Source organism: Podarcis muralis, chromosome 15 (genome assembly GCF_964188315.1).
Source record: "Podarcis muralis chromosome 15, rPodMur119.hap1.1, whole genome shotgun sequence".
In the NCBI taxonomy this organism is placed as follows: domain Eukaryota; kingdom Metazoa; phylum Chordata; class Lepidosauria; order Squamata; family Lacertidae; genus Podarcis; species Podarcis muralis.
This window is the reverse complement of record NC_135669.1, coordinates 23,725,813-23,750,481: the sequence shown is the minus strand read 5'-3', so window position 1 is coordinate 23,750,481 and position 24,669 is coordinate 23,725,813. Positions and strand designations below refer to the sequence as shown.

Sequence of the window (24,669 nt, the reverse complement as noted above, 5' to 3'; positions counted from 1 at the left end):
CCCCACCTGCTCCCTCGCCAGCCAGCCAGCCAGCCGCGCGCCCTAGTCGGAGAGCCCCGGCCGTCCCCCGCGAGATTAGGGAATCCCCGGGGGCGGGGGCTCCTGCCTCGCTGCTTCGCAGCACCACCGCCACTGCCAAGGCACTGCCGGGGGGAATTTCCTTCCTCCTGGCCCCCGCGAGAACAGGGGAATCCCGACTGGCCACACCTCCCAGCCAGCCGATTGGCTGGCTGGGGGGCGTGGCTTGCCCTATTTAGGGCCGGAGCCACTTTATTTGCATATTCATGAGCTTATTTATTATTCATGAGCTTTCCCGGGCCCCCCCAATATTTTTTATAAGTCCGCGTCCCTGGACCACAGGCCCGCTTCCACCCACCCACCCCTGCTCTGCTTGGTGCTCTCCCCAGCTTACCTTCCTGTTCTCCTTCCTTTCCTTCTGCTTTTCCATCTGAATCAAGTAGCCTTCGGAATTGCTGCGGCTCAGAATGGGCTGGCGGGTCTGTTCACAGCTCTCCATGTTGAGTTGCGAGTCGCTCTCTCCCCTCTGTATAATGGGAGGAAACATGGCCGTGAACTGGCTCACAGCGAGGTGATCATCTGCCAGCTGAGAGATTTCTCGGTGATGCCGCTCTGCCGCCTGGATGAGCCGGGTGGCTGGGGAAAGGGCTCTTACAGGGGTGTGAGTAGGTGGATGGGACGGCCTCAAGGAAGAAGAGCAGGAAAAGGGAAGCAAAAGGAAACAAAGTAAAAAGGAAGACCATGGAAAGCAGCAGCAGCAGCGGGGTGAGAATCATTTTTAGACCTATCTAGGTAGTCATATAGGGACGCCGGTGGCGCTGTGGTCTAAACCACAGAGCCTAGGGCTTGCTGATCAGAAGGTCGGCGGTTCGAATCCCCCCGACAGGGTGAGCTCCCAATGCTCAGTCCCTGCTCCTGCCAACCTAGCAGTTCGAAAGCATGTCAAAGTGCAAGTAGATAAATAGGTACCGCTCCGGCGGGAAGGTAAATGGCGTTTCTGTGCGCTGCTCTGGTTCGCCAGAAGCGGCTTAGTCATGCTGGCCACATGACCCGGAAGCTGTCTGCGGACAAACGCCTGCTTCCTCAGCCTATATAGCGAGATGAGCACCGCAACCCCAGAGTCATCCGTGACTGGACCTAATGGACAGGGGTACCTTTACCTTATGAGGAACAGTTGAGGGACTTGGGTATGTTTCGCCTGGAAAAGAGGAGACTAAGAGAAGATATGATAGCCATCTTCAACTGTTTAAAGGCCTGTCACATGGAAGATGGAGTAAGCTTGTTTTCTGCTGCTCCAGAGGGTAGGACCTGAACCAATGGCTTCAACTGCAAGAAAGGAGATTCCGACAGAACTTCCTGACAGTAAGAGCTGTTTGACAGTGAAACAGACTTCTTTAGAAGGTGCTGGACTCTCCTTCAATGGAGATTTTAAAACAGAGGTTGGATGGCCACCTGTCATGGATGCTTGAGTTACGATTCCTGCACTGAAGGAGGTTGGACAAGGTGACCTCTGAGGTCCCTTCCAACTCTAGGATTCTATGATATATACTGCAGTGGAGTGTGGAAATAAGCAGTCTGTTAAGACGACTGCTGGTTGGAAAAACAAACAAACTGCTATGAGTTGGGAGGTCAGTCTGGATGGAATCCCTTTCAGAACCTGCAATCCTGTATTTGGTGAGGTAGAAGGTATAAGAGCAAGCTTGCCAAACCAGTTCCTTTGTCAAGGTGACGGCTTTGGCTGGCTAGTTAAGTACCATGAGATAGCATAACCAAATAAGTTTCTCTGTACCCTAAAACAAATGAGTGAGCCTTCCTAGCTACCCCACTCACCTGGCTGCTAAGTGGGATAACAAAGCCTGTGTGTGTGTGTGTGTGTGTGTGTGTGAAAGAGAGATGAAGATGCATGCTGAATGCTAGAAGCAGCACAACAAAATATTTTTTTAGAAAAAAAGCTCTTACAGTGGATGAGAGGTATTGCAAGACAATTGTATAGGTAAAAACATGGCCAATACTGCGGAAAAGTTAGTATCTGTTATGTGCTAATTGGGGACCACAGTCCATATTCATGGCAATTTCAGGCACAAATCAAGAGAAAATGAGCAAGTACTAGCTATGTATCCAGAGCCATATTTCCCATTGGTGTTAGTGGTTTGTTGCGCCAGGGTGCCAGGCACTCAGGGGCACCCTAGCGAGTGGGGGAGCTGCGTGGCTTTACCAGCACCACCAACTATATGGCTGGCGGGTGTGCAGCTTCCTTCCCAAGCCTCCGCAGGAGGAGAGCGACCCCTGCAGAGGCTTAGGATGGAAGCTTCCCTCCCAAGCCTCTGCATCTGCTAAAGACTGCCCTGCTCCCTGTCATTGTCCTCCTTCTGCTTCCTGGCAAAAGGTGGTGGACAGCCTTCCCAGGCTGCCGTCCGGGTGCCCAGACGCCAGAGAGCATGTCCGCCAGCACGGTTTCCTGCTTGATCGCCGCCACCACACTGGGGATCAGGGCGGTGGGGGAGGAAGAGGACATTTTCTACCGCCCCTCCTTTGTTTTGGAGTTGTCGGGGGGGGGGGCAGGAAGAATCTTTGCACCATGGCGCCGGATATGCTTAAGACGGCCCTGTATATATCTACAATGCTCCCCTGATCCTCTGACTCTTTTAATAATATTGATTATCCTGCATCCTTACTCTGAGTTACCAGAAACATAGCTGCCGAGGGTCTTCTTTGTAGAAATCTGTCTGGGGTTCCAAGACAAAACTTCTCCGTTTACAGGCTGTTGAAGACCAGCACTGTAGGCATCCGAAAAGCTCTTGTGCCCTACGAGGTTCCAACACTTGCCATGTCTGGCGGTAGACCGAGGCTCTGAAACTGTATGCCTATAGGGATACTGATGGAGGGACCCAGAAGCGTTTTCAGGATCACATTGGTATTTCTTCTTCTTTTCACCAGTACATGGTGAAGGAAACCCTGTGAAGTTCTGGTAGGAGCTTGGCTGAAGAGGATTCCTAGCAAAGGTCAAGTTCATGGAATTTTGCTTGCCATCCCGATGAACAACATAGGCCGAGTCTGGAGACGACGGGCTGTCCTGACCAGACCTCTTGGCAGCTGAATGAGCGGCACTTGGATTTGGATGCAACCTGTGATGCAACGGACGTCTGGCGTCCTGCTCCAAATCAGGCACTTCTCTATAAGAGCTGGAATCTGCACAAGCATTCTCAAATTCTAACAGATTGTGACATCTACCATACTGGCTTCTTAGTTCTACTTGGGCTCCCAATGGATGCTGGAGAGAGCTTTCTTTTGGGGGTGCAGCTTGGCTCGGGTCTGTTCTGCCCGTCTCGGGCCATTGGTATGGGTGAGCCTAAAACAAGCAAACAAAGTTATCGTGAAACTCAATATATCTTGCATTCATGAAGAATCATGTTTTGAAAATGCTGGCAAGCAACACAAGCAACGCTTCTTTATTATGACATCTTTATCCCAGCCTCTCCAAGGGAAGGATTGCGATGTGGGTTAGGCTTAGAGAGCATGACTGACCCAGTGAAAATGCCACAGCGTAGTGGGGATTTGGAACCCAGTGCTAGTCCAACACACTAACTGCTATACCATGCAGGCTACCACACTATATGGAACACCTGCCCTAAACCTGGATGGCGATGGGTCCTTTTTGTGCATGTACCTATCAAATAAAATTTGATACCAATGTGTCGTAGTGGAGAGAGTTTTGGAATTGAGTCGGGGAAACCCGGGTCCAAATCTCTGGTCAGCTGAGAGGCTATTTGGATGGCTTTAGGGCAATCTACCATCTCTCAGGTTGTAGTGATGAAATGGGAGAAGCTCTTGATGAGGATAAGTGAATAAAAAGAAATAGAATACAAATACAGTGGTACCTCAGGTTAAGTACTTAATTCGTTTCTGGGTTAGCGGAGTTTGTAACCTGAAGCGGCTGTAACCTGAAGTGTCTGTAACCCGAGGTACCACTGTAGACGAAGACTCATAAAAAACCATGCCTACCTGCTGGGATATGGGCAAAGAGGCTGTAATTGAATCCAAACAGGAATGAGGGGAAGGCTCATGGACCTTGTGACTGAGGTAGATAGGGAGAGTGGAACACTATGACCTTAAACAAGGTTGAGGTGCCCAAGGACTCATTGCTTTGAAACATCAGGTCATGAGCAAGCTTGGCCAACTTTTTTTAACAGGAAGTTTGGCCAACAAATTTTAACAGGAAGTAGTAAATTTGGAATTGTGATAATACTGATGAACCCTCTCGCCCTAATATTGCTCGGTGCCTCAATCTTCAAAAGAGTTAGCATCATAGCTTGTCAAGAATGCATGCTTTGCTCATGACCTTGGCAGCATTCGGTCCAGAGTCACAATGAAGGCATCTGCCTTCCCTCCAAGTACCATGTAAACAAGCTTTAACCACTGTGTATACCTCAAGTATTACACAAGTAGTAAGCAATCAGTGCATGGCATTTTTGCATCTAATGGTTCTGCACAGGAACATTTGCAAGATTATCAGCTCATGCGAACTACATATGTTACAAGCAGAAAACGATTACTTCATGAAAAAGAAGCAAATTGGATTTTGTTTGACCAGGACAAATTAAGTGCATGTGTGGTAAGCGGTCAACTTCTTAAAGTTCAAGGACTGCTCCCTTCCTGCCTGGCTTCCAGTGCAGTGCTTGCAGGCTCAGGAAAAAATGTGAAATTGAAAAAGAATAATAATTCCATTTCAGAAGAGTTTTACATTTTTTTCTGCATCAGTTAATTGTGCTCCACTGCATTCTAAAATAAACAAGGCAGCAATCTTCCTTAGAAACAAACACCCTCCTCCCTAAGGAGGCCTGACACTAAGATGAAGAAGACTTGGGGATACTTATAAGTGCAAAAACACCAGTGTTAAAAAAATGAAGTCTTAAAACGTAAAGGTAAAGGTACCCCTGCCCGTACGGGCCAGTCTTGACAGACTCTGGGGTTGTGCGCCCATCTCACTCTATTTTTTTTTTTTAATATTTTTTATTGCGTTTCTTTTCATAGTTTTGTACATTCCAAATAGTACAGAAGAAACCAAATACAAGAAACACTTTTTTTTTGATTTTTTTTTTTTAACAAAAGAAAGGGAAAAAACCTTAATAAAGTTATAGATATATAAACATTCCACTTTCCGTAAATCCCCATTTGACTTCCCCACACCTTCCAAATCTGCGTTCTTTGTAATAACAATATCAGCAATTTGTTACCTTATTTCAAACCTTGTTACAACTTTCAATTATTATGTCTCCGTATTCAATATGTTGTATCTTAATTTTGATACCTTTAAAATAAACATAATATGTTTGGTTCACTTAACTTCTTTTCTCATTTGTGACTTATTTTACCATTTGCTTAATCATATTTGCTAAAGCATAACATTTCCAATAACATGCACTATCTTAAGATTCATACAACTTATAATATTTTTGCAAATAGTCTTTGAATTTTTTCCAATCCCCCTCAACTGATTCTTCATCCAAATCTCGGATTCTGCCGGTCATTTCAGCTAGTTCCATGTAGTCCATCAACTGCGTCTGCCATTCCTCCAACGTGGGTAAATCTTGTGTCTTCCAGTTCTTTGCGATGAGTATTCTTGCTGCTGTGCTAGCATACATAAACAAAGTTCTATCTTTCTTTGACACTTTCTGGTCTACCATGCCCAGCAGGAAGGCCTCTGGTTTCTTAGGGAAGGTATACCTAAATACCTTTTTCAATTCATTATAAATCATTTCCCAGAAGGCCTTCACTTTTGGGCAGGTCCACCAGAGATGAAAAAATGTCCCTTCTGCCTCCTTACATTTCCAACATTTATTGTCAGACAGGTGATATATCTTAGCTAGCTTGACTGGGGTCATGTACCACCGGTATATCATTTTCATAATGTTTTCTTTCAGGGCACTACATGCCGTGAATTTTATTCCGGTGTTCCATAACCTTTCCCAGTCTTCAAACATAATGTTATGTCCCACATCCTGTGCCCATTTTATCATGGCAGATTTAACTGTCTCATCCTGTGTGTTCCACTTAAGCAGCAAGTTATACATTCTCGATAATATCTTAGTTTTTGGTTCTAGTAGTTCTGTCTCCAATTTCGATTTTTCCACTTGGATGTGCCCATCTCACTCTATAGGCCGGGAGCCAGTGCTGTCCGCAGACACTTCCGGGTCACGTGGCCAGCGTGACAAGCTGCGTCTGGCAAGCCAGCACAGCACACGGAAACGCTGTTTACCTTCCCGCCAGTAGGCGGTCCCTATTTATCTACTTGCACCCGGGGGTGCTTTCGAACTGCTAGGTTGGCAGGCGCTGGGACCGAGCAATGGGAGCGCACCCCGCCGCGGGGATTCGAACCGCTGACCTTTCGATCTGCAAGCCCTAGGCGTTGAGGCTTTTACCCACAGTGCCACCCGCGTCTTGGGGCACCCTAAAAAGTAACAAATCTATTATGGCACAATAATGCCAAAATCACCAAACAGCAACATTAGACCAAACAATGTTAGACTAATAAACTATTTTATTTCTTTCAAACTTAATTAATTAATCAGTCAGCAGATTCTTAATCCCCCCTTTTTAGTTCATAATAATAATAATAATTTATTTATATCCCGCCCTCTCCAGCCAAATCTGGGCTCAGAGCGGCTAACAATAAAAATAGCAGAGTTTACATAAAATCAGAGTCAATTAATTGAAATACATTCTAAAATCAATTCATTCTAAAATCAATTCAGAGTCAAATTAATGGCAACCATTGGGCTAGAGTTCTATGAGGATTTCAGAAGGAGGGAGTCAGACTGTGCCTTGGCCAAAGGCCTGGTGGAACAGCTCTGTCTTGCAGGCCCTGCAGAAAGATATCAAGTCCCGCAGGGCCCTAGTCTCTTGTGACAGAGCATTCCACCAGATCGGGGCCACGGCCGAAAAAGCCCTGGCTCTGGTTGAGGCCAGCCTAACCTCCCTGTGGCCCGGGATCTCCAAGATGTTTTTATTTGAAGACCATAAGGTCCTCCATGGGACATACCAGGAGAGGCGGCCCCGTAGGTATGAGGGTCCTAGGCTGTATAGGGCTTTAAAGGTTAAAGCCAACATCTTAAACCTGATCGTGTACTCCACCATGAACCAGTGCAGCTGGTATAGCACCAGGTGAATGTGCTCCCGCGGCAAGGACCCCATGAAGAGTCTCACCGCGGCATTCTGCACCCACTGGAGTTTCTGGGTCAGTCTCAAGGGCAGCCCCATGCAGAGTGAGTTACAATAATCAAGCCTGGAGGTGACCGTCGCGTGGATCACAGTGGCGAAGTCAGGGCGACCAAGCAGTTGTAAAACTGACAGATGGTCAGTGCCATGTTAAAAGGCAAATTTTTTTTTCTGGGAGTTTTTTTTATTAAAGTTTTTCATCATACAATAAAATAGGAGCTACAAAAAATGCAAATAGAAAAAGTAAAGTACAGACTCCTCTTAGTAATTCTTAGCCCTTACCATCCACATCCACACATACTAAATGACACAAATGTGATCATCTAAAAATAAAGAAGGAAGCTGCTTCAGAACTCTTCATTTTGCTCATATGCAAATTTAATCAGAGGAACATAGGAATCTGCCTTATAGTAAGTGAGACCAGTGGTCCACGCAGCTCAATATTGTCCACACTGACTGGCAGCCTTTCCCTGCCCTACCCTGAGATCCCACTGGTTGAATCTGGGGCTTTCTGCACACAAAGCGAATGCCTTACCACTTAGCTACAACCTGCCCTGGTATAACTGATGAGCCAAAGTTCCTTTAATTCTCCAACAGCCCTACCAAAGAGATGTAACACTTGTGTTTAGAAAAGGCAACAAGTTGAAGCAAATCGAGGACTGACCTGAGGCATCGGGAAGAGGGCCTGCTGCTTCTGCCACTGTGCCATGAGAATTAACGTGCGCTCTGTGTGTTCTTCATGCAAACGTCCATATTGGAAGAGTTTGAATCATACCAGCATTGTACCTCCTCTGCCAAAGGCAGGATGTCTCTCAATATCAGCTGCTGCACTCATGCCCCGTTTTCAGGTTCCCCACAGGCATCTGGTTGGCCACCAAGAGGACAGGATGCTGACCTAGATGGGCCATTGGCCTGATCCTGCAAGCTCACCTTGTGTTCCTATCTTAAGCTCACCTCCCCCCCCCCAGGGGTAGAACTGCCTGATTTGGCCTTTTGGGGAATGGGCTTCTGTTCTGTGCCTACATTGCTTTAGGTTCACGGTGATGAGGGCAAAAGATCAATCGGCTGCTTCTGGGGCTTGTCCAAGGTGTTTTGCTCCTCCATGCAAAGGACAGGATGGCACCTTCCCCCGTTTCCATGTACAAAAGCCAACCAGGCTGATTGGCAGATGAAGATGATGGACTTTTCGGAGCTAGCTGACCTGACTGGAAGAATCCACGACCAGAAAGAAGAGGAGTTCCAAGAGGACTGGAGGAAATTTAAGGACTGTTTGAATAAATATTGTAACATAAAAAATTAGAAATTACTTGAAAGAAAACAAATAGGCCTAGGATTTGTTTTAGTTTAATAATGATATTGGAAAGCTGTTACTTTTAACTACAAGGAAACTCAGAAGGGAGGGACTTGAGGAAGTCAACTAAGATGCTTAAAAGGTTGGATTTGTGAAGAATTAAGTTTGTTGTTATTGTTTATCTGTTTATTTATTTTATTTTTTCGTATACCACTCTGCTTTGTGGTTTTTGCTATCATTGTGGAAAATCTAAGAAAATTATATATATATATATATATATATATATATATATATATATATATATATATCTCCCCCCAACCAGGCTGGCAGGTGAATCTGACTTTGACAGTGGCAATAAAAGAGGGCCTCATTCAAGGGCAACAGGCAAGCGAAGGTAGACCGCAGGCAGGCTATGTAGCACACAAACAGCTCTCTTCACTCGCAGCCCCCTCTGCAACTGCCACCTGAGGCGCCTGACTCACTTTGCCTAATGGCAGCGCTGACCCTGGCTGAGTCAATGTCTGAATAGGAGCTAAGAGGTCTCCCTCACCATTTTAAAGAACCATCAAACTCAAAATGGATTGCGGGGGGAAAAGTTAAAGCTTCATCAAGTTCCAGTTAAGGCCTCAGGTGCCACTCCTCATGAGGTGAGACGCTGGACTCCCCAGAGGTAACGCACAAAGCCCTTCTCAATCCATTTAATCTTTGTCCGCACTGAACTCCTCCATTTCATCCTCCAGCCTCCCCAGGGTTCCTTTGTGTCCAACACTTGCATTGGAGACAGAGTGTATGCACTCAGAATAACTGCTTAATGGTAGGTATTAAGTCACATATAGAGCAGAATGTTTTAGTGAAAGCTTTAGCACTAGGGAATCCCAGCTCCCGGTGACAAGACGATAACCTGTTAGCCAGACCTTTTCTCTAGTGATTAGTGTTTATATGCAGAGCCAAATCTTGCTTATAGCCCTACAGTCTCGGCGTGAGACGGAGGCAAGCGGTGAGCTGGCCATCGCTTTCCTGCTTGGGTGCCTTGAGCGGTGTTGTAAAAAGAAAAAAAAGGGGGGGGGAAATTAAAAATTTACTTTTCAGCAAAGAAAAACTTGCATCGCTTTACTGTCGCAGCATAACATTCCTCTTTGGCTTGTCTCCTAAAGAGTGGGCAGCTGGAAACTCAAAACAGTATGTTCAAGAGGTTAGAGCATAATCTCAAGCACACAATCCAACTAAAAAAAAAGAAAGAGAGAGAAATGGCCTTTCTCAAAGCCATCATATGGGGAGAGTCTTTGCCAGATACAGCTATACGTACAAGGGCTCTTGAAATACCGTTTTAAAAAATGTGGACAGATTAGGGACAGAGCTCCCCTATACAATACCACTTGCCCCTATTGTATACATCAGAACACTCACAGACCCTCCAAGTGTCCCTATTTTCCAGGGGCAAAACAACAGCAACAACAAAACAACAACATGTCCCTATTTTCATTGGAGAAATGTTGGAGGGTATGCACTCTGAAGAGACTTTCATGGGTGAAACTGAACCAGTTGAAAAGTACTGAATTTGAGTGTTGATCCAAGAGTCAACAATAGCATGACCGCCTCTTCCCATATGAACCTACCCGGTCCCTGAGATCATTTTCTGAGGCCCTCCTTTGTGTGTCCCCTCCTCGAGAGGTCCGGAGGGTGGCAAAACGAGAATGGGCCTTCTCTGCAGTGGCTCCCCGTCTGTGGAATGCTCTCCCCAGGGAAGTTCGACTGGCGCCTACATTACACACCTTTAGGCAGTGGGCAAAAAAGTTCCTTTTTAACCAGGCCTTTGGTTGATCTTATTGACATCCAATACCTGTTTAAAACGTGGCTTTTGGGGGGGGGGCATTATTGGGTTATTGCTTTTGATTTGATATGTTGTGGTCTTGTTGTGAACTGCCCTGAGACCTCCGGGTATAGGGCGGGATATACTGTGAGTTGAATTAATAAGAATAATATCCATAGAATCATAGAGTTGGAAGGAATCCTGAGAACCATCTAGTCCAATTCCTTCCAATTCAGGCATAACAACAACAACAACAACAACAACAACAACAACAACAACAACATTATTTGTACCCCGCCCATCTGGCTGGGTTTCCCCAGCCCCTCTGGGCAGCTTCCAACAAAGACCAAAAATACACTAAAATGTCACACATTAAAAACTTCCCTGAACATCTCAACTAAAGCATCCATGACAGATGACCAATCCTGCGATAGCTCTCCTTCACACATTCAACATTTGCCCAAATATATGCATTTTTATACACGTTATTTGGTTGGAGAACAGTGTTACAAAATTCGGTGAAGGGCGAATTGTGGAGGATAGCAGAGTTTCAGTCTGGGTGCGGCTTCAGAAAGCGAGAATGATGTGGGTTTACCTCTGAAAGAGAACTGAACCGAATTTATCCCCCACCTCTGATCTTAACTCCCTGCTTCCAAGGCTCTGTGCTGCATCTGCAAAATGGCCGCTTAACAGTGGTATGGATTGAGTCTGGGGCAGGCAGATGGATCCTGATCCCTGTGCCATCTCCATGCTGGCACAGTGCAGAGATGGATTCAGGGGAGCACAAATGGGGTGGCACCCTGTACGAAGCTAAAATTCAGTGCCCCGCTGCCACTGAATTTTAGCTTCGTACAGGGTGCCACTGAAATTTGAGACCCCCAAGGTCCACCGCTGCATAGTGATCAGGCCTGGACTGTGTCTGATGCTGGCCAGTGCCAGTTGCAAGACCAGCTCAGGACCCATCAGATTCTGAGCTGGTGCAGTCCCATGCTAAGAACCCTCCATTTCAGGGCCTTCTGCCAGACTCCGCTGGCAGAGGTACTGCGAACATGCCTCCTGCCCGTTCAAAAGCCAGCTGAGCTGGCAGAAGCAAGGGAAAGGATACTATAAGGGGAAAGGCCTTAGCTGAGTGGTACAGCATCTGCTTTGCATGTAGAAACTCATAGGCAGAAGTTATACGTGCTTCATTTATTTTTCGCTACCGCTGATTTCAATCATATTTTGAAAATTTCCCAAACCTTTTTTTTAAAAAAAGAACTTTTACCAATAATTTTTAATGTTTTCTTTTATATTGTTGTAAACTGCTTAGAGGTTTGTTTGCTTTTTACAATCAGGCAATATATACATTATGTTAAAAATAAAATAAACAGGTTCAATCCCTGGCCTCCCCGGGTAGGTCTGGGAGAGACTCCTATCTGAAACCCTAGAAAGCAGCTGCCAGCCAGTGTAGACAATACTGAGCTGAAGAGCCAATGGGCTTGGCGCAGTATAAAGGAGCTTCCTATTTTCCTGTGCTGCCTCACAGCCCAGAATAAGGGGGTGGGGTGGATTTCAACCTAAGAAGCAGCATTTGTTTGCCCCCTTCTCCCTCCCGAGTCGCTTTTCCTTTTATGTCATGACTTTTAGGTTGTAAGCCTGAGGGTTGAGACCATTTCGTCAGTGACATCTGTAAGCCTTTTTTTTGGCTGAAGAACAGGATGAAGATGCTTTAAACAAACAAACAACGAATGGGGAACAGACATTTGCCCCTTCTCCCCCCCCCTTGTGAGGTGGTTTGGGCCACAATCTGTTTATCTACAGCATGAGTTGGCTGCTCCTTTAAACATGCCCCTAATTATTAATCTTGCAAATCCTTACTCCTCTTTCAATTGCAAGCATTACCACCGCATTTCTCTTTTATTTTAAGAGCACGAGACCAAATGAGCCCTTTAAGCCTCGTATTGTTCCAATCCCTTTTTGCATTACACTCTAAGGAGGAGGCTAAATTAATTACAGTCCCCTGCCCCCCCCCACCTCTCATTTAGGTCCTGCCTGAACTGTAGCTGTACAGTAATTAACGTGTTTGTGTCTGGATAAATAAGGAAGCAAAATGCCCTTCCATGGTGCTGTCCTGGGAGACGTTCCATCCTCCAGATGTTGTTGGACTACAACTGCTGTTAACCCCTGACCCCTGGCCAGGCTGGCTGGGGGCTGATGGGAGTTGCAGTTCGGCAATATCTGGAGGGTGCCCTGTTGGCTATCCCTGATATAAAGCATGCTCAGTGAGGTCCTGCTATGGGTAGAAATAATGTGCTGAGCATCATAGCATGCAGCTGAGAATGACCCAAAAGGAGCAATGGTGCAGACATTGGTGGCCTGACCCCATTTGCCTTTGCTGCTCCAGGAAGGCAGATAGCACTTTGCAGCTGGGTAGCCATATCAAACCAAGGGAAATTCAGAACCATAACTTTCAGGGGTCTTCAGCTCATGTAATTAATCCTCTCGCTGAGTCACATTGATCCAAGTACTAATTAATGGCTGAGCCTATCAGCCCTCACAGCACCACAGGGCAGTTTAGAAATATTGAGAAGCCACCCGAGAGCTCAGTTCTTCCAGAACAAACGGAGACAGACAGATTTTTGCTGCTGGGAGAAAAAATGTTTTGGTAGCGCCACAAGCCGCACAGTGCGCCAGGCAGGTAAGAGCATGCTTCTGCATTATCTCTTTGAAAGAAGAACAGGACAGAACTTCGACCCACTCTCCTTCCTTCCTTCTTCTTCTTCTTTTTTTTTTTGGAAGCGAACTGTTCTATTAATGCCAATCAAATTGAGAAAATGATCAAATGAAATTGCATTTTGAGCATCATAAGCTGTGTAATGTCTATTCTGTTAAATTGAGGCCCGTAATTGCTTCTCTGCTGAAAAGATACAACAAAGGCAGCAATCATGAGATGTCATTATCCCGGACTAGAAAACCGGCCTTTGCAGGGAGGACTTCAAAGGCTTGTGGTTCTCGAATTGCATTTGGCTGCTATTGTTGGAGCGCAGGCAATCTTGATTAGGTGTTTACACGGAGGTAAGGCACAGTGCACAGAGAGTCTGAGTGCCTTGGTCTAGAGCCATTAAAAAATCGTACATTATGTTCCTCGCTTTGAAGTAAGGGGTTTACAGGGAGGAAAAGAAACTCCGTATGAGCACAGCTCAGCTAGATAGGCCCCGCTACTTCGCTCTCGTGCTCAAAGAAACTCATCATCTGGTTCTTAGGGAATCAGGCAGCACTGCAAAAGAAGTTGATGCTTTAGAAAATACAATCTGAACGAGGGAAACATTCACTTCAGCCCAGATTTGTACAGCCTGGCGCAGATGTATACCCATTTAACAACAACGGGAGTAGCAACAATAATTATAATTAGCATTTATATAGCTTTCCTCACTAACTGTTCCAAGATAACCTAATCTTAAGGCTGCTTTGCACATTACATTCTTTTAGATGTGCATCTTTCAGGTGGACACTCAAGGTCAAATTACATGTGGTTTAATGTTGTGTATATCTGCCCCCTCTCCGATGTAAATAGCAGCTGATGAAAGCCCAGATTTGGAGCAGAAGATGGATTAACCCTTTCCTTCCAGCAGGTCCAAAAGCAAGCAAGCAAACAAAAAACCTGGCCACCGCTCTGCAGCCGCAATTAACAAATTAAATAAGTTCCCATGAGTGTCGCCTTGGAAATAAGCCCCCAAACGTTACTAAGGGTAGGATTTAATGTTGCACCATGACAAACATTCCACCTGTGCAAGCATTTTGGCTTGCCAGTCAGGACAATTCTACCCTCTTCCCCCTGCCCACTGCTCTGGACACTCTCCCGACTCCCCCTAGAGCCAATTTTGGGGGGTGCACAGGCAGAGGAAAGCCCGATTGCACAAGCGGAAGTCCTTGCATAGGAGAAATACTGCCCAACCCCCCCACCCAAAAAAAAAAAAATTGGTTCTAGTCTGCTAAGAGGCTAAATAGCCTGTGTTTTCAGCCTGGATGCAGAGGAGAGGGTGTGCAGGCTATTAACTTCTTAGAAGGCTAGTAAAATAAATTAATGATAGCCTTTTACCAACTTGGCGGAGGAGGGACCAAGCAATTTATATGTTCTCTGCTAGCTATGCTCACTTTTCCATACGGAATTCCAGGAGAGTGGTTAGAGGCAAAGATGTGTTAGTGCTATTGGAAGTCTCCCTCCCAATGCAAATGGTAGGAGCCAAAGGCGGGTGGAGTTGTCTACTATTTACAGTGGTACCTCTGGGTGTGAACGGGATCCATTCTGGAGCCCCGTTCACATCCAGAAGCAAATGCAACCCGCGTCCGCGCAGGTCGCGATTCAACGCTTCTGCGCATGATGTCATTTTTACCATCTGCGCATGCACGAGCGGTGAAACCAGGAAGTAACACGCTCCGTTACTTCCGGGTCGCCGCAGCGCGCAACCCGAAAATTCTTATCCCGAAGCTACTTCAACCAGAGGTATGACTGTATAGTGTTCACAAAGGCAAGACCACAGACAACATCCATGGGACCCATAAATACTGAAAGAGGGAGTCAGTGCTGTTAATAGAAAGATCAGTGCAAAATATTTCAGCAAAATACAGTGGTGCCTTGCAAGACGAAATTAATTCGTTCCGTGAGTTTTGTCGTCTTGCGATTTTTTTCGTCTTGCGAAGCACGGTGTCGGGAAAGATTTGGAAAAGCTTCAAAAATCACCAGTCTTTAAAAACCTCAAAAAAGGCTACCACACCGCGTTCTATGAGTTGCTCCTCGAAGTCAAGTCGCAACTGTATTAACGGTGTTAAGAAAAAGGAAACAAACTTGCAAGACGTTTTCGTCTTGCGAAGCAAGCCCATAGGGAAAATCGTCTTGCGAAGCAGCTCAAAAAACAAAAAACCCTTTCGTCTTGCGAGTTTTCCGTCTTGTGAGGCATTCGTCTTGTGAGGTACCACTGTAGTACATAAAAATGCACCTAAAACTGAGTTGGGAAGAAACATATGTGAAATAGACCCATATTGTAGCCAGATTACCATGAAAGAGCTTGAAAATACAAAATCCCCTTGTGAAGCTAATCTAAGATTTTATTTTAATTTGTATTTATATTGTTTCATAAGCTAATACTTTTCTTAAGGGATACATCATCTGCCAAACATGAGAAGTCCCTTATTTTTAGTTGGCTTTGACAAACCGGTGAATCAAGATACAATCGGGAGATCTCGTCAACTGCTCTGCAGTAAATTCTTCTTAGATTCGGCTGTTTATGGGCTCCGCTGACTTTGTCTGTGGTTTGAGTACTGCACAGAAACATGCCAAAGGAAAGCTCGTTCTTTTAACTGCTACCTTTAACAAGCAAACAACAAATGTATTTCCTTAGAGTAGGTTTTGCTGAAACTGTGCGCCAATTAAGGTGGTATTACGGTATGCCAAGGTTTAACTTCCAGAGGCTAACAGCATTAATCGCTTTGACATGCCAAAAAACATAGCTCCATTGAGCTGATTGCTAAATACGTACAAACCACAAAGAATTCAAGTGAAATCTGTTGGTGGGTAATTTCTCTCTCCTCACACCAATGCTTATCATCATTCCACATTGCCAGTTATTTACTTCTGGGTGCTTTTCCCTCTGCATTAGATCAATATTAACCCAGAAGAATTCAATCTACTCCTGCGTTTAAACCTCTGGAAGTATTCTAACCAAGAACTATTGAGAATGGATGTAGGATTATTATTATTATTATTAGTACAGTGGTGCCTTGCAAGACGAAAAGAATCCGTTCCGCGATTCTCTTCGTCTTGCGGTTTTTTCGTCTTGCGAAGCAAGCCCATTAGCGCCTTAGCGGATTAGCGCTATTAGCGGCTTAGCAGGTTTAGCGGATCAGCTGATAAGCGGCTTAGCAGCTTAGCGGATCAGCTGTTAAGCAGCTTAGCGGATCAGCTGATAAGTGGCTTAGCGGCTCAGCTGTTAAGCGGCTTAGCGGCTTGGGGAAAAGGGGGGGGGGAGGAAAAAAACCCTGCAGGAACTCGCAAGACATTTTCGTCTTGCGAAGCAAGCCCATAGGAAATTCGTTTTGCGAAGCACCTCCAAAACGGAAAACCCTTTCGTCTAGCGGGTTTTCCGTCTTGCGAGGCATTCGTCTTGCGGGGCACCACTGTATTATTAATTACAAATAGTTATAACGCAAAAGGAAGTGGGAAAGGAAGAAAGAAACCATAGCAATTTCACACCCTAATTCAATGATGGAGAACCTGTGGCCCTCCAGATAGAGGGACAACTCCTCCCTTCAGCCTCAGCCAACAAGGCCAGTGGCCTGGGATCATGGGAGTTGTAGTCCAGAATCACCCACCCTGTCCTAATGCTTCATAAGCATAAAGAAACATTTGCACACTTACTTGGCAGTATGGCTTACTGAATTCTGTGAGACTTACCGTATTTTACGCTCTATAAGACGCACCTTTTCCCCTCCAAAAATTAAGGGGAAATGTGTGTGCGTCTTATGGAGCGAATGCAGGCTCCGTGGCTTCAGCGAAAGCAACGCGAAGCCTCCAGAGTGCAGTGGGAGTAGTCCTGCTGATCTCCGGAGGCTTCGCGTTGCTTTCGCTGAAGCTCTCCTGGCTTCACTTTGCTGGAGAGGCACTGCGCAGAGAGGGAGAGATTTTTTTTTTCTTGTTCTCCCCCTCTAAAACTAGGTGCGTCTTATGGTCAGGTGCGTCCTATAGAGCGAAAAATACGATATTTTCAAGTAAGCATGCATAGGATGAGCCATGAAAATCCAAATTACAAATGAGGTGGTCGCCGGGTTTGAATCCTGCCTCTGTCGTGAATTCACTAGGTGCCCTTAGGCAAGTCATTCTCTCAGCCTCAGCTTCTCCCATCTGCAAAATGGCAATATTACTAATGGCCTACTAGGAGGTGCACCAATGAGAGCAAAAATTGTGGTGTTCCAAATGTGGGTCCTTCTTGCTATGGGAGATTATTCAGAAAAAGTGTTTTGTACATTTGAAATTTGCTGCGTAATTGCTAAAGCTGCAGCCCTAAACAGACTGAACCATATATCATTATAATCACTTTTCACATTTCAGAAATAAAGACCTGCTATACTGGAAATAGTGGCACATTCCTAAAGGAAAGATGGTGCTTAAGGGTAAAATCTGCAGGGTGGCATGACTCTAGGCTACAGCACACATATTCCCAATTCTGCAGCAGTGGCAAATATAGAAAAAGCAACACATCAACACATCCTTTATCTTCCTTCATTCGAAGTGAGCAGTATTTGCCCCAGATGAATTCCATATGCAAAATCTGCATTTCCAAATATTGCTGTCAGGGAAAGAAACTGCCAGGACTCCAACTAACATTAAAGCATTCATTCAGTGCCCCCTAGCGTGTGAAAAAGTTTATGTCAAGTTCTAGAGATTAGGACTGATGTAATGTAGAGCATCCTTCAAGGAAATGTCTGATTTGGGAGTGGGTAGGGTGGAAGCATCGTCTGTAAAAAGGATTTCATTTTGTCTAGATTGTAGCTTGATTTATCAAATCCTTTTCACAGTCAATGGATATTTTTTATATCTATGCCATCTGCCACATAAATCAATACTGTGCCATCCTATACACGTCTACTCAAGAGCAAGTCGCAATGAGTTCAACCGGATTTACTCCCAGGTAACCCCCTTCTCAAAAATATGTTCATAACCCTGCACCCCATCTGGTGGAAGTCCTGGTGCTAATTTATTTATTGTATTTCTGTCTCACATTTCTCCCAAGCTGGGACTCCAGGAGGCTTACAACATTCTAAAAACATTGTTTCAAACCCAGCCAGATGGGCAGGGTACAAATAAATTATTATTATTATTATTATTATTATTATTATTATTATTATTATTAAATACAAAGTGATAAAAATAAGCTGCTTAATGGGGCAACTTCATGGAACGCAAACCCTCGTTTTATTGGATGGTTTGCAAATATTGCATTGCACACAGTACAAATTAAAGAAAATAAAATCTGAGACATGAAGGGTTTTGAACACATTGACATGTAAATAATTGCTAAGTGCTGTCAGAATGCTCTGAGCAGAGGTCATTCACCTACCTCTTCTTCATGGTCTTCCCTTTGCTTTTTACCATGGCGCTGAAGATAAGAATTGTTCTCTTGGATCGCTAGTCCCAAAGTGAGCTTGTTCTTTTCGACAAAGTCCTTCTCAGGCCTTGGTTTAAACGCTTTCATCTGAGTAGAAGAACTGTCGCTGTGTATACTAGAACAGCTGTTATAATGGCAAAGAACTACTACTTCCTGTTCCTTGTTATACAAACCACAAGATCCATTGCTGACCTTTGCAGGCTGATCGCAAGAGTTCAAGAGCTCCCTGTCAAACACAGGTGGTCTGTTTTTTGGTCTTTCCTGGTGCTGGCGGTGCCTGTATATGAATCTGAACTGGGAAGGGCTGCCATTTGAATCGATGGAGAGAACAGGCAAGTCTTCGTCTTCCTCTGGGGGACAGCCATCTAATTCGACAAAGCCTACTGCCTTTTTATTATTCTTCCAGTTGGGATTATATCTCAGCTCTGAATACCTGTCCACTGTTTCCTTTTCGTTACTAAAAGGAACAAACGAAAAGGAAGTTTTGATCAAGAAAAGCATTATTTTCAAAGGCTTCTTATTTTACAACCCCAGTCATGGGCCCTAACTATTATAAGAATTTTAAGGTTCGGATGCAAGAAGAAGAAGAAGAAGAAGAGTTTGGATTTGATATCCCGCCTTTCACTCCCCTTCAGGAGTCTCAAAGCGGCTAACATTCTCCTTTCCCTTCCTCCCCCACAACAAACACTCTGTGAGCAGGGACGCGGACTTATAAAAAATATTGGGGGGGCCCGGGAAAGCTCATGAATAATAAATAAGCTCATGAATATGCAAATAAAGTGGCGCCGCCTCCTCGTGAGCGAATAGGGGAGAGCGTGCTGCGCCTATTAATCAGCTCCAAAGGAAATTGGGTGGAGCTTTTGCTCGGGAGGGAGGGCAGGAGGCATGCAGCCCGCCCCTTCCTGTGCATTTTGGGCTGGGGGAGGGGCGGCGATGGCGCTCTGCTGGAGGGGCGCCGGAGATTATTGGGGGGGCGGAGCCCCCCAAACGAATTTTTGAGGGGGCTCGGGCCCCCTCAAGCCCCATGGAGTCGGCGCCTATGTCTGTGAGGTGAGTGGGGCTGAGAGACTTCAAAGAAGTGTGACTGGCCCAAGGTCACCCAGCAGCTGCAGGTGGAGGAGCGGGGAATCGAACCCGGTTCACCAGATTACGGGTCTACCGCTCTTAACCACTACACCACACAAGGAATATACCTGGGTGTTTTAGTGCTTACAATGGCAGGTTATGGTTTTTGTGACAACCAGAAAGCAACTTATCTACAGTCACTTGAAACAATTGTTCCATTTTTGTTAAACAGCAGACGGTGACCACCAGACGCTAAAAATTCACTTGTTAGAAGGCACTGGTGGTCTGCGCGCATCTCAAATCAAGGTCTCCGGCAGCTAGTCTCCAGCACCTTATGTCCTGTACAGCTAGTACTGCTTTGAAGTTTTTAGGAAAGGAGACAGAAACCTAAGAATATAGCATAAGGAAAGCTCTTCTGGATCAAGCCAACCGTTGATGTAGAATACAACCACCCTGGCTAGCAGCCTTTGATTTCCTTCCAAGTTGGTGACCATCACTACCTCTTGTGGAGAGAATTCCAAAGTTTAATCATGTTTAATCATGTGCATACAGTGGTACCTCAGGTTACAGACGCTTCAGGTTACAGACTCCACTAACCCAGAAATAGTATCTCGGGTTAAGAACTTTGCTTCAGGATGAGAACAGAAATCGTGCAGTGGCGGTGCAGCAGCAGCGGGAGGCCCCATTAGCTAAAGTGGTACCTCAAGTTAAGAACAGTTTCACATTAAGAACGGACTTCCAGAACTACAGTGGTGCCCCCCAAGACGAATGCCTCGCAAGACGGAAAACCCGCTAGACAAAAGGGTTTTCCGTTTTGGAGGTGCTTCGCAAAATGAATTTCCTATGGGCTTGCTTTGCAAGACGAAAATGTCTTGTGAGTTCCTGCAGGGGTTTTTTCCTCCCCCCCCCTTTTCCCCAAGCCGCTAAGCCGCTTATCAGCTGATCCGCTAAGCCGCTTAACAGCTGATCCGCTAAGCCGCTAAGCCACTTAACAGCTGATCGCTAAGCCGCTTAACAGCTGATCCGCTAAGCCGCTAATACCGCTAATCCGCTAATCCGCTAATGGGCTTGCTTCGCAAGACGAAAAAACCGCAAGACGAAGAGACTCGCGGATTGGATTCTTTTCATCTTGCGAGGCACCACTGTAATTAAGTTCTCAACCCAAGGTACCACTGTACTTTCTTTTGACTGTTCTGAAACTTAAACACAAATAAAAAAATCCATATTACTGAGCGAGGGTGAGAAAAGGCTTGTGTGAGGTCGCACAAGTTCATGCCAGAGGTAAAATTTGAACCAGGAGCTTTCAATGTCTGTTACTCAGGGATCTAGCCAGAGTTGGTCATACTCAGAGCAGACTCTCTGACACTTATCAACATGACTAATTTAGGTCCATTCATTTCTAAGGGCCTACTCTGAGGAGTTGGGTACAACCCTTTGTTTCTCAGCCACTACTGAAGCCTTTTGTTTCCTCACTCACTTTCTCTCGAAGGTAATTCTTTTCAAGGAACGTATGTGGCACTGGCTTTCCAATCAGGACTATGAAAAATAACAACCTGGGGTGGTAGATGTGAGGCAATTTTCCAAACTGAAACGGGAGCTGGATGTCTTTCAGGAGGGAGTCAAATCAAAGCTACTTTGGCCACTGTCTATACAGGCCAAAAGCTTAACCCTAGGATCAATTGCAATCAGGGCTGGTGCCAAGGATTGGCATGGATGGGCCTCTGTCGAGGGTCCACATCTCAACAGGTGGCCCATGACAGAAGCCTCCCCTGGGCCTGCTCCTCTTTTTCACCATTACAACCTGAACGCCATTCAGGTCATTCGACCTCTTGCTCTGGCGACCACTAGGAGGAGGAGCTGCCACTTCCTGCTTGCTCAGTGGCTCCCCCTACCTGGGAAGCAAGCAGGTGGCAATGGGAGTGAGGAAGTAAACTCACTAAGGGTGGGTGGCCCATGGAGTGTGTCTTGCTTGGCCAGGAGCCCTCGAAAGCCTGGAGACACCAACCATGTACAGTGGTACCTCGGGTTAAGTGCTTAATTCGTTCCGGAGGTCCGTACTTAACCTGAAACTGTTCTTAACCTGAAGCACCACTTTAGCTAATGGGGCCTCTTGCTGGTGCCGCGCCGCAGGAGCCCGATTACTGTTCTTATCCTGAAGCAAAGTTCTTAACCTGAAGCACTATTTCTAGGTTAGCGGAGTGTGTAACCTGAAGCGTATGTAACCCGAGGTACCACTGTAAATTATCCAGTGAACTTCAGCCATAGGAGCCAACTCCATACAATATTTGAGAGGGATGGGCCCCTCCAAAGTTGATGGGGATTGCCATTCAAATTGTATGTGCACTGTGTCATGTGATCAATTATGCAGGGCAGGGCTTACCTGCCCCCCCCCATATTCAAGTTGGCACCCCTGACTTCAGCTAATGCCTGCAGCTGGCTAGGCTAGGGACCGGAACACATTATTAATGTCCCTGCAGGTTTATCTGGAGGGTGGTCCAAAACCAGCCATGATTATTCATGAATGCAAATGATATGCAGGCAGGAGAGCTTTTCTGAAGTGGCACAAGCCCAGAAATATGTCACACTGGGCTTAAAACAATGGAAATGCTTCTAACAACAGTGTGTGATCCTTGCCAAGGCTCATTGTACTGAAATCCAAGAGCATGAGCTCTGCTGTGCTGTGCTGTCTAGGGTCAACCTGGTGAATCCAAACGGGAGTGAATAGATTCATCTTCAAAACAAGACAAAAAGAGGGTCTCTGTCTCTGCCGCTCTCTCTCAGTAATCCTGTGCCCCGCTTTCTCTGCTGAACAAGGGTTATACGGACTCTCTCTGGAACAACAGATGTAGGGGTTCCACTTCAAATTCCGAGCTCAGAATAGAGGCAGACAGGAAGCATCACAGGCACAGGGAATGATATTTGTCTCCATTAATGGACTCCATCTGAGCACGTACTGCGATAATTTGGAAGAACATCACATCAAATTTCCATTGAATGAAGAGCTTTGTGCTCTGTCAGAATCCCCCTCCCCACAAAGGCTGGAGCATGTTTCCTACACAATTAACATCCTTTCCCACTTGCAATAAAATGTTCAATAACTAGCCACTTTGCCCATTGAGGAGGTGCATGAAAGCGCACCGTTAATAATTTAACCCTCTTTCCTTTTTGCCATGTTTGTTTCTAAGTGGAGCATGAAAATGGATTGTGTTTATCGTTTTTTGATTCAGGCTTAATTTAATCCTTTTAAACAACAATTATTTTGCATTTACGCAGCATTAAGCCTTCAGTGCACGCAACAAATCCAATTTCTATTTGCACAGAACGGGGAAGTTAATGCACCTCTCAAAGTAAGCAGGGAAAACAAATAACCACTCTGGAATTTTTTAATTTGGCATTTATGCAGTTATTGAATAAAAAAGGCAACTATTTCATTGGCACATCCTCAAAAGTCCTTTAAAATTTATAGAGCCTTCTAGCATAAGCAGATACATTTAAAAATGTGATTGAAGGACTGTATACACACTTGAAACCAATAGAATTTATGCCCATTTTACAGCTGGTAACTTGCCAGGGAGTGCAGGTAGTCTTGTAAGCAGTCTGTTTGCATTGCCCAGCCAAGAGATGACCAGAATGTTATTTAAAAATATAAAGGAGGGCAGCACCAGTCTTCAGGCCAGAGAAATGAAATAAGAATGTTGTATGTATTTGCAGAACAAGTTTCCAATACAGCAGGGTCTTTGTCAAGGACAGCTAAAAATCAATTCAATATATCATGCAAACAAATGTATTATGGGAAAGAAACTCAGGATCCTCCTTGTGTTGTTGAAATTCAACTCAACTCCCATCAGCCCTAGATAGAATGGCTAATAGTCAGGGATGTTGAGAGTTGTAGTCCAACAACATCTGGAGGGCCACAGGTTAGGGACCCCTGTGATAAAGATTGTGGCACACTGTGTTGTTTAGGCTACAATCCTCTACATGCTTACCTGGGAGGAAGACTTATCATTGACTTCAGTAAGCTTAATTCTTATGTCATAGGACTGCACTGTTAAAAGCATTGTTTTGAAGATACCACTGTGATCTTAATGTTAACAAATATGTAGAACAATATTCTTAAAAAATATTTAAATCTCATTGTTCTATTACAGTGGTACCTCAGGTTAAGTACTTAATTTGTTCTGGAGGTCCGTACTTAACCTGAAACTGTTCTTAACCTGAAGCACCACTTTAGCTAATGGGGCCTCCTGCTGCCGCCGCGCCGCCGGAGCATGATTTCTGTTCTCATCCTGAAGCAAAGTTCTTAACCTGAAGCACTATTTCTGGGTTAGCGGAGTCTGTAACCTGAAGCGTATGTAACCCGAGGTACCACTGTAGTATTTACAGTTACTGGATTATGATAAAAAATAAGTGTATCAACTCTGTTTCTATTACAGTTGTACCTTGGATCCTGAATGCCTTGGTACTTGGACGTTTTGGCTCCCGAACACTGCAAACTGTTCCCGTTTGCAAACGTTATTTGGAACCCAAACATATAACAGGGCTTCTGCAGCTTCCGATTGGTTGCAGGAGCTTTGTGCAGCCAATTGGAAGACGCGCTTTGGTTTCCGCACGTTTTGGAAGTTGAACGGACTTCCGGAATGGATTCCGTTCAACTTGCAAGGTATGACTATATTTGATAACACAAGAGAATGTTCTGCTTAGAACATATTGGTCACTAGAAGAAAGTGGAATGCTTCTGCAAAGAAATACAGCAATTTTCTTCAGCACTTTTAATTTACTGGAAGTATTTGTATACCACTGTTCAGGTTCCTAGGCTGATCCCCCTTAAAATAAAATGGGAATAAAATAAACAAAAAATCAAGTTCATATGTAAAACAAAGGACCAGGTAAATGAAAACTGGCAGATTAAAGGTAATCAAAACTTTGAGGTTCATCTCTATGGGTGCTTTTAGACCATCACTATTTTTGTGTGGGATTTAGTCACATGACAGCAAATTTCAGGCTGTGCAATTAAAGCTGATTTGGAGCTCTTGCGCAACAAATTCTCTTTCCCCTCCCCAAATTGGACCTTTTATAAAGAAGAGAAGTGACAGAAAAATGTATTGGAAAATATAGCATAACATTTGCTT

At 45.1% G+C, this 24,669-nt stretch overlaps 1 protein-coding gene across 1 annotated transcript in view; it reads right to left on the bottom strand.

Annotated features, from left to right (window-relative positions):
* JHY (junctional cadherin complex regulator) overlaps window positions 1–24,669 on the bottom strand; it is a 36,155-nt gene that overhangs the window by 7,004 nt on the left and 4,482 nt on the right. The window contains exons 3-5 of the mRNA XM_028708663.2: window positions 18,428–18,932; window positions 2,694–3,367; window positions 413–701 (exon numbers count right to left, since the gene is read on the bottom strand). Of these exons, the coding sequence (XP_028564496.2) occupies window positions 413–701; window positions 2,694–3,367; window positions 18,428–18,932 (1,468 nt within the window). The remainder of the gene's footprint in view (window positions 1–412; window positions 702–2,693; window positions 3,368–18,427; window positions 18,933–24,669) is intronic.